Source organism: Malaya genurostris, chromosome 1, assembly GCF_030247185.1.
Source record: "Malaya genurostris strain Urasoe2022 chromosome 1, Malgen_1.1, whole genome shotgun sequence".
NCBI classification, from domain to species: domain Eukaryota; kingdom Metazoa; phylum Arthropoda; class Insecta; order Diptera; family Culicidae; genus Malaya; species Malaya genurostris.
This window is the reverse complement of record NC_080570.1, coordinates 127678133-127688388: the sequence shown is the minus strand read 5'-3', so window position 1 is coordinate 127688388 and position 10256 is coordinate 127678133. Positions and strand designations below refer to the sequence as shown.

The 10256-nt window shown below is 39.3% G+C and overlaps 2 protein-coding genes across 2 annotated transcripts; both read right to left on the bottom strand.

Moving 5' to 3' along the window:
• Window positions 1–795: 795 nt before the first annotated feature.
• On the bottom strand, window positions 796–1548 carry LOC131428121 (uncharacterized). The gene has a single exon (XM_058591802.1). The coding sequence runs from the start codon at window positions 1546–1548 to the stop codon at window positions 796–798; it is 753 nt and encodes a 250-aa protein (XP_058447785.1).
• A 471-nt stretch (window positions 1549–2019) lies between these two features.
• LOC131425732 (uncharacterized) lies at window positions 2020–3226 on the bottom strand. The gene is made up of 2 exons (XM_058587839.1): window positions 2897–3226; window positions 2020–2638 (listed from the first exon to the last, which is right to left on the bottom strand). Exons 1-2 carry the CDS (start codon window positions 3072–3074, stop codon window positions 2103–2105), a joined length of 714 nt encoding a protein of 237 aa, XP_058443822.1. The 5' UTR covers window positions 3075–3226; the 3' UTR covers window positions 2020–2102.
• Between the last annotated feature and the right edge of the window lie 7030 nt (window positions 3227–10256).

Here is a 10256-nt window from a genome sequence, read left to right as displayed (position 1 = left end):
AAATGTTTTTGCCTTGTAGAGAGTTAAGAATGTCGTGTACATGCGGTACGGGGTAGCGATCAGGAACAGTTGCTTTGTTCAAGCTGCGGTAATCGCCGACAAACCTAAACTGTCCGTTCTTTTTCATTACGCAGTGGAGTGGACTAGCCCAGCTGCTACTAGAAGGACGACAAATTCCGAGTTCGCTCATCAAGGCGAATTCCTCCTTAGCTGCTCTAAGTTTGTCCGGGTGCATTCGTCTGACTTTTGATGCAGCTGGCGGTCCTTTTGTTACGATGTGGTGTGTGACGCCATGTTCTGTTTTTGCTCGCAAGGTGGCTGGAAGTGTAATTTCCCGATACTTTTTCAAGAGTTCGTGGAATGGGTGATTCCAATTAACGGTGGTGATCGTGTGAACATCAGCTTTCGTTAATTCTCCGCTAGATCGCATATTCGTCTTAGGATCGATAAGGTTTCGGTTTTTTATGTCAATGAGTAGAGCAAAGTGAGCTAAGAAGTCGGCTCCGATTATTGCGTGGCTGACATCTGATACTAAAAAGTTCCATGTGAAACGCCTTCTTAGTCCAAGATCCGTAGGAATGAGCTTAGTCGAATATGTTTTGATTTCCGACCCGTTGGCTGCGTGTAGTGAAAACGGAATCGGCGTTGATTGCTTGTCTCGTTTTGAAGCAGGGACGATTGAGACGTCGGAGCCGGTGTCAATGAGATAGCGAATACCACTCGTCCTGTCATACAATTTCAGTCGTCGGCTTGAAAAAATGGTGCCCACCTCGACCGACTCGGGTGGGTAAGCACTTAGTTTTTTGGTTGGTTATAATTGCACGGCTGCTTGCATCGTTCTGCATGTTTTCCGTACTTCCGATGGTACCAGCATACCTCTGATTCGCTTCTGGAGCGTGACGACGATCGACCACGACGACGATCGATATCCTGAGTCAGGCCAGGCTTGAATCGACGAAGTTCCGTGCTGAGCACCTCCAGTTGTTCCTTAATTTTTTGCATCTCTTCATTTGCCTCGGATTTAATAGATACGGCAGCTGTTTGCGGGGTTTCGGCCATTTTATCGGCCATTTCCGCTAGCTTGGCTAACGTTCCATCGCTGATGGTCAATACGGGTCGAATGTGGGCTGGCATCCGTTGCAGAAACAGCATTTTGAGGAGATCGTCGTTGACATTTAGTCCGTTTGCGAGTTCCTGCATCTTAGACAAAAGCTGTGTAGGGCGCATGTCACCGAGATCGGACGATCCCAGTAACCGTTCAAACCGGGCTTGTGGAGAGAGAGCAAACCGTGCGATAAGCCTATCTTTGATGGCTTTGTATTTCTCCTGTAGTGGTGGATTTGCAACCAACTCGGCTATGTGACAGATTGCCGAATGGTCCACTTTTGCGATGATGTGGTAAAATTTAGTTTCATCCTTCGTGACGTTGCCTAAGACAAACTGCGCTTCCGCCTGTGCGAACCACATTTCTGGATCCGTCTTCCAGAATTCCGGAAGTTTTACTGAAACCGCGGCAGTGCGAGGAGTGTCGTTTTCCTCTTCTGACATGGTTGAACAATAAAGATTGGGTGCCGGAACGCGCCGATTGAAACGGAGGTGAGGTTAAGTTGCCGGATCGGGCCGAAGAAAACCGGAATCGAAATATCGCGAAAATGCGCACTCGTACGATACTTGCAAAATCACGTCGGGGTCACCAACTGTGGTGGACGGAAGCGAACACGAAATAAAAAACGAACCGTTCACGGGAGTTCAAACTGATTTATATATTTCTTAGTTTGTGAGGAAAGCGTCCTTCTTTTCGCTCGAGGTTAATATAACTGCGGTGCGTTGTTCTCTCTGTGAGTGATTGTGTAACTGTCTCCGATAGACTCTCATTCTCTCTGTAGGTGCGCACACAACTCAAAGAGCGCAGGATAGGGATGATCATGAACTGCACCCCATACCTCTTTTAAACTCGCAGCTTTCGTAACGGGATAGTATAATAAATAAGTCAGAATGAAACACAACAAAATTGACACACTATTTTTATTGAAAAAGATAATTTAAACACCACGCATTGACTTAGAAACATTTATATGAGATTTCGAACACAATAATTGAAATCAATCGTCAGAGGAAGAATCCAGATCTGTGTCACATATCTCTACCTTGGGCCATTTGAATGCGCCGGAACATTCATCAGGCGACCTATCGGATGGAAGGGGAAGATCTGGTTCCGGTGATCGACGTGAATGTTCGGTACAATCCAAAAGCAGTTCCATAACTTTCACTCTAAATTCAATTTTCCGTCGCATGGTCATCGGTTCAACCAGTGGCAATACTGACCGAAAAAACGTCATGTCCTCATTATCGTCGTCCACGTTCGATACGTTCTTAATGGAAATCCCCTGGTGGAACTCTTTAAGTTCGTGCGGAAAATGTGAAGTGTGGTCAGTTTCACTACTGTTGCTCCGGTCTTCGAAGTCGTTCTTCACACTGCTGCTAATCACATTGTCGTCCGTTGTTTGGTATGACTTCAGTGTGTTCCTCAAAAATGACAGATGCTCGTGGTAACGGTATGGCCTCTTGAGATTTCGTCTCCGTATCGAACGCACATAAGCACCTCGAATGCATTGCCACTTTCTCTGGAAATCAAATACTGAGGAAAAAATTTAAATCATTAGAACCTTTCTGACAACACTAATCCATGCGAAACACGACTATGTTGCAGCGTTTGCTATGCTACAAGTGCTAGACGAGCGAAAGAAACAAACTGAGCCTCCGTTTCGCAACATACATGGTATGAAGTTGTGTGTGTGCGTGTGATGGCAAAGGAACAGCAAGGCCAACTCGCTTGTCAACGCAAAGTAGCGGAATAACACATAACAATAAAAGAATTCAATTTAATTTTACTTACTCATTCCCAGCTGATCGTTCGGGGAGAGTCCTCTGAAGTTGGGAATCAGGGACGAACACAAATCCTCCCAATAAACAGTTCTCATTTTTTTATCTTGGTATTCTGCTGTCGATTTGTCCCAGATTGCCGGTCGATTCCGTATTGCCGCAATTATATCCTGGATGTTAAGATCGTCCATTTCGTTCGATACTTCACTTATCACTTAATCAAATAAAGAAATGAATGCAAGAAAATTAGCTAAAGCTGAAGCACGCTGCTCGAATCACAACAGCAGACTTGCCGGTCCCACTCGGAGTGCGAGCGAGCGTTTATTTGTAGGTACACAAACGCAAACGTGCGGCACGACACAATCGCTGTCAGTGCGAGACGGTTTACACGACAGTAGGGTTCTGTGTAGTACGACAACAGATTTTGTTCATGTAGTGTAATGTGAGGGGAAGTAACGTCATTTATCTTGACCTGCCCTAGGACCTAAGACCATGTGTTTAGGTGAAGTATTCAAAAATTTATGAGGTCAATTGGTTAAGTATTCAATTACAGTCGGAGAAACAGAGTTCAAAAGCTGACATTTTCATATTCGGGGGAAACCGGTTAAGGGTTTTAAGTTAACGCCGTCTAAATTCTTTTGAGGACATAAAATATTCACTTATCCGGTCTGGAATCCAAAACAACACATAGTAGAAAACACGCTTCTGAGAACTTTGTCCATATGTGGCTACTGCACTGCGAAGTCTGTTGAAACAGAAAGGCCAAATTCCACAAAAGGAGGAATGTAATGCAAGGACTTTGCTTTGCTTTGCCTCACAAAGGCCCTGGCGAATGGTTTTGGGGCTGAAAGAAAAAAAAACAATCTATCCTTCCTATTCAAATAATAGTAAATTACTTACACTTTGTTCTTATTTAAGATTTTAGCGTAAAAAATACTCTTGATAGTGCCCACATTTTACAGAAAGCAAAATAATAATACGATTACATATCAAGAGAAGGATATCGTCAAATACAAATAATAATACCCCTAGGTCCCATACAAAACGATCGTCATTGTTTGGTTCACGAGATGATCAATTTACCTTGGCCTATTTATCTACTCCATTCTGACAAGGAAGACTTGACGAAAAAAAATTTAATTGGCAACTTTTCTGAATGTAACTATGGTTATTTTAGTGTTGATATTTATTTTTATTGTTTACAAGTCTGACAGAAATCATTTTTGAATATTAAAATATAATTGTAGTGAAAAAGATGGTATTCAATTATTTGTAAACTGAGGTACTTATGAATCTATTCTTTTTGCAAATATATGTATTTATCGGAAGTATTGCCTCTTACAGATACTGGCTAAGACCGAAAGTCGAACTGTATGTATCGGACAGAAGGACAATGTTCTGTTCTGAACAAAGAGATAATCAACTTAGCGGTCTTAGCTGGGATTTAGATACCAGTATCGTACAGTCAAAATCAAAGCTCCAGATTTACATGAAAAAAATTTTTTTTTGTCAAATTATCGATTAAACCATCTTTCAAATGTATTTGTGCTGTTTTCGAAAACAGTGCAACCGTTCATAATAATGTGTATTATTTTCGTGGACCATTCGTAAACGATGAAATGCGATACCTGGAAAGAGCCTTGAGATGATGAGTTGAATGAAACCACGATTTCAAAGAAATAGGCGTCGAATGTCACTAAATAGATAAAGTTCATCCTTCCTCAGAAACACTGAAATGTATCTTCAAAAAGATAGTTTTACGGAATGATTTTCAGCGTCCCATTTTTTCATTAACTAAATGATAGAATGGTTAAGTACAGAGTGTTTTTCAATAACATAGTAATATTTAGGCTGTTCAATGTCTTGGTGCATTTTTTGGTTGACGATCGTTCCAGGCTAAGGAATTCGGTTTGATGGAATTCTGATGAATGCCCTGGATAATAAGACCATCGTAAAAATGACAAAACACCGTATTTATGATTTTAATTCTGTTGTACCCATAAGCGGAGCTTGTCGTAGGGAGGGAACTATTTAGTAGTAATTTCTTTAGAAAGAGAGAAAACGTCGACAACTCTCATTGTGTTACCTAGAAACGGTTTCAAACGAGGCCACGATGAGTTCTGAGCGGATTTCATGAGCAGTACTTCTTCATCCGACTGTCTCGATGATTCAACCATTTTCTGTTATAAAGATAAATTAGACAGCGCTGAAAACACAGAAAGTTATTTTTGATATTAGAATACAAAATCCTTTTTACTTTACTTCATAAAAATATGCCTTGTTCGCAACAGAATTTTTTTTCTTATTCAACAGCAAAAAATAATAAACAGTATCTATGGTGAATTGAATCGTACCCTTCAGCATTGCCAGTTATACAGAAAACTCTCTAAAGTACACTGTCACTCCTACAGTGTACCTCGACAGTGTACCACATAGCGCAAAATGAGTCCTCGAAAATTTGTCGGAGTATTCCGTATTATAATTTGTATTTGATATCGTTCCGCAGTGAAGTGAAACCATCTATCAATGCTACCTGTATGATTATGTTGATGGTTTTGCTCTAAATGTTCGTACTTTGAAAATATTACTTTACATTTAACCCTAGAACGCTCTTAGGGGTAAATTTGTATCCAAGCCAAATGTAGTTAAAAACTTGTTTTAATCCACCTAGTGGTGCTACGATGCCTTTCTCACTTAACCCATGTTTTCAGTAATGTTACTAAAAAAATGTTCAACCAATAACCAACAGAAAAAGAACCCACACCGCATCACAAGTCTATCTAGTCACAATATATTAAGATACATAAAACCATTTCGCTGACTTTCAATGATCACACTAATCAGAACACAATTTTCTATATACGAGTCTCGAAGATTTTTCGTCAAATTGCTAAACGGCAATTGAGAAACACGTTCATTCATCGTTTGTGTTTTACACGAAACTAGACGTCGTGATGAGAACCTTCTACCAACAGCGACTAAAACAGACTTTCTAGCGCTTCCATTCGTTATTTGCTTTTCTGAACACTGGAGTAGCTTCAGGAATTTTATTTGGGAAAAAATCCTAAAAATGAATTTCAGAACCTACATTCTGGTTCACCTGAATTCCGAACTTGAATTCAGGATTAGAATTTAGTTCCAAAATGCAGTTCAGACTTTAAAACTGTGACTCAGGAACTGAATCTCAATTCTAGATTCTGGAACGGGTTTCTTGAGTAAATTTTGCAACTGAATTTAGTTCCTTTATTCATATTCGGAATTTGGATTCGAAGTTTCGATTTAGTGTTTCTACTTAAGGGGCGGGTAGGGTCTAACACTATTAAAAAATGTTTAATTTTTTTCTTTGTATATTCTTATAGTAAAACATTTCATGAATATTCTGTGAAATTTTCAAGTCAATCGGAACAAAACTCAGCAATTTATGGGTGTTTATCTTTGCTTATCTCATACTGCGTCGAAGCAAGAGCTCGACGCAAAGGCTCAAGATTTCTGCTTCGATTGACTTAAAAACTTCACAAAACATTCTTGAAATGTTTCATTACAACTAAATACAATATTTTGATAATGTTAGACCCTACGGGCTCCCAAGAGTAATAAATTATTTCCTTCGATTTTATAGACAAAAAACGTTAAACGCGTTTTTCTCGAAAGCTGGTTTTGAAAGTGCGCGTCCATCACCATTCAAAAACTACTGCACCAATTTTTTTCAAATTTTTCACACACTTCCTACTTGTAAAATACCAGACCCCAACGCTTTCATTTTTGTTATTTGTTATATTGGGAAAGTTTTACAGCTACAAAATGGTGGATTATTTCCCTTAAGAACTTCGGAATCTAATTCAGGAAATTAATTTTAAAAATGGACTAACTGACTTTTGAACCATGTCAATTTCAAAATTAAATTACAGATCGGCTGAAAAGTTCGTATCGTTTCTATGAGAGGGCGCCACTAGAATTAAATCCATACCATTTTCAGTTAGTACCAACCTTCAAAAGATACGTGTATAAATTTGACGAATTATTTGGGTATGACAAAGCTTTGTGCAAAATGGGTGCCGCGTGAGCTCATAATCGATCAAAAACAACAACGAATTGATGATTCTGAGCAGTGTTTGGAGCTGTTATATCGAAATAAAACCGATTTTTTGTCGTGAATACGACTTACTTTACTATGGGGTGCCTTTTCAAAATTTACCCTATGAGAGAGTGATAAGTTTTTGATCGTGAATATCTCTTGTTGTATCTAAAGAATCAACATAATTTTTGCTACATGCCATCGGAAATATGATCACAATTTTATGATAAAATTTTCAGTTGTGTGGCATAATCTCAAATAGTTCAAAATTCAACTTTTCTGAAATGTTTGGTATAAACGAGTATCAAAGAGGATAATTCATAAGGCACGTTTGCCTTTCTCGTATTTTGAAAGCTTATAGCTCAGTGATCTGTGGAAGGATTTATATAATCTAACTACCAATAGAATCGAAATTATTCAACTTAAACGAGTATAGCAAAAGCATTGAAGTATTTCAATAGTACACTATTGAAAAACCTATCTCATTTGACCCATGTCAACACCAGCCAATCAGAACGCGTTCTGAGGAAGAGAACAAAATAGCTGCTGCTGTACAACAAATCGTCCGAGAAAAATGTTCCGAAAGTGGTGAATATCGCAGTGAGTTCCTCAATTTGGTCCTTCTGAATGCTAGAAACGAATCCCTACAGCATATTGATAGTTTCTTTCAATAAATTATGCAAATCCGAAATGAAAGAATCGACATTAAAATTCTATATGCGGCTATTTTTATAGCCGTTAGGACCGCCCATTAGTGAAAAAGCTACAAACGAAACCACATAAATGGAAATCTCTTAACAAAAATTGAATCAGTTTGGATTCTATCGCCACTGCGAGCAGATGTGTTTTGTGTCGTCTGCAAGCTTTCGACAAGAGCGATTACGTCACAGCTGCCAGTCATTAGCATTGGGAAAAAACAACGGTGGAGACCATTGCACAAGATCAGCCGTTCTAATGGCTCTAAAAGTTTTCTAAAGAACTATTTGGATTTGTTGTTCGCAAATCGTAGGGAAATATCCTCAGTTTACTGCAAATCAAGAACAGTTTGCTTAGATTTGTGCACTTTTCGCTGTGTGAAATTCACAGTAATCGAGATCAAGTGAAGCTTTCTTTGTTTTTGCGAAAAATGTGAAAAAGGGGAATGCGTGCATAATTCATACAATTGATATTCGGAAGTGTTAAGGAACATGTCAGTTGTTTTCGTATTCACGACATCCAGTTATGTCTCTGACATTACCCACCCGCCTTTTTCGTCGATATATAACAATGGACGAAACATGGCTCCATCACTTCCCTCCGTAGTCCAATCGACAGTCAGCTGAGTGGACTGCACGCGATGAACCGAACCCAACGCGTGGAAAGACTCAACAATCGGCCGGTAAGGTTATGGCATCTGTATTTTGGGATTCGCATGGTATAATTTCCATCTACCAAATGGAAACCTTGAAAAGGGAAAAACCATCAACAGTGACTATTATATAGCGTTATTAGAGCGTTTGAAGGACGAAATTTCAAAAAAACGGCCTCATAATTTAGAAGCAATGAAGAGGTAATCGCTGAAACAGAGGCCTATTTTGAGGCAAAGGACAAATCGTACTACAAAAATGGTATCGAAAAGTTGGAAGTTCGCTATAATCGCTGTATCGCCTCTGATGGCAATTATGTTGAATAATAAAAACGAATTTTGGCAAAAAAATGTGTGTTTCTATTAAACGATACGAACTTTTCAGCCGAACTGTTAAAAAATTCAGTTGAAAAATTCGTTTCTATAATTTAGATCCTGCATGCTGAAACTAAATTCGGAAACCTGATTATGGAACTGAATTCAGTTCCCTTGTTTAGGTTCGGATTCCAAGTTCAAAATTCAGAATAATTCAAGAACTAAACTCACAAACGGAATTCTTGACCTGGATTCCGAACCAGAATTTTGAAACTTAAATCTGAGCCTTTTCCATGTTTCGAATTTAGTTCTTTTCTTGAGTTCATTTTCGGTTCCTGAATCCTGGTCCAGAATTTTTAGATAAATGATGGCAAAAGTACACAACAGTTATAAACATGGGGTAATCTATTCTTTTAGGGATCATAAAAGTATTTCTAAATGAATATGTGTTTGGGGACCGAAACACGAGGGGCTCAATGTAATCCGTGTACTTTCAAATGGCTGGTGCTAACATACCGGTGTCAGATGGCTGATTTCATGTATACAAATCCGCACTAGAGGAAACGCCACTGTAACAAACGTCATGACGGATCGTCGTGTTGCCCGAAGGCAAATGTGTCGTGTCGCACGTTATTTCTGCCGCCTGCAGAGCATGTGATGCGACAGTTGAATAAGAGTGACGGCGAACGAGTAGAAAATAGAATTTTAATTTGTACATGAAGGTGCAAAAATGTTTATGAGTAGATGATGGACAGCATAACTACTGAAGAGTTTTCTGAAGCTGTACGGTAGCAAAAAGAATCCAGGATAAAACGATTCGTGCGCGTCAATGGGAAAATATATGTGAATGTTTGATTTCCGATTTTGGGCTGTTCAGTTCGAATTAGAAGAAGCATGCAAGTAAGTTTTAGGCGTTTTTATCGCTTAAAAAGCGAATAGATTTTCATTGTATTTCAACAGCTGATGCGCTTGGCCCTTGTGCGATAAGTGTTGCCATATTATCGCTACTAAAACTAATGTTGACTTTTTCTAGTTTCAGCGTTGCAGAGGAAATGGAAACATATTCGAGATGCTCTGGTTCGCCCCTTCCGAACCCGACAGTCATCGGTTCGTGGTCGACCTTCTAAACCACATGTTTATCAAAAGCAATTGTCGTTTCTAAATGTCTTTTCCAAGTAATCCAGTGATGCGGGATCGTCGCTTTCATCAGACAACGAAATAATGGAATTCGAATCGAGTGATTTGGTTTACGACGGTTGCGCAACCAGACCCGTGGAACTAGAAGTCGATGGAACCAGATTCGACCGGAGTGACGTCCTATTTTGCCGATCCCTACTACCGATGGTAGGGCCTCTTTAGCTTCGGCAAAAAATGAAATTTCGAATGAAAGCTATGCAAATGGCTTTGGATTTTTCGGAAAAAATGCCACCCGACAACGGAACCATAGGAAATGAGCTCTCATCCAATGATGGTCGTTTTTCGAATTTCGATAGACTAATTTGCCTTCGAAACGTGCGATAAACTGAAATTTAAACGGTAATAATATGCAACATTAGGAATTGGCTTTGAAAGTCTTGTTTATTTTATTGTCGATGATATGCCGATTTATATGATTTCCGTAAAAATAGAACCGTTTTG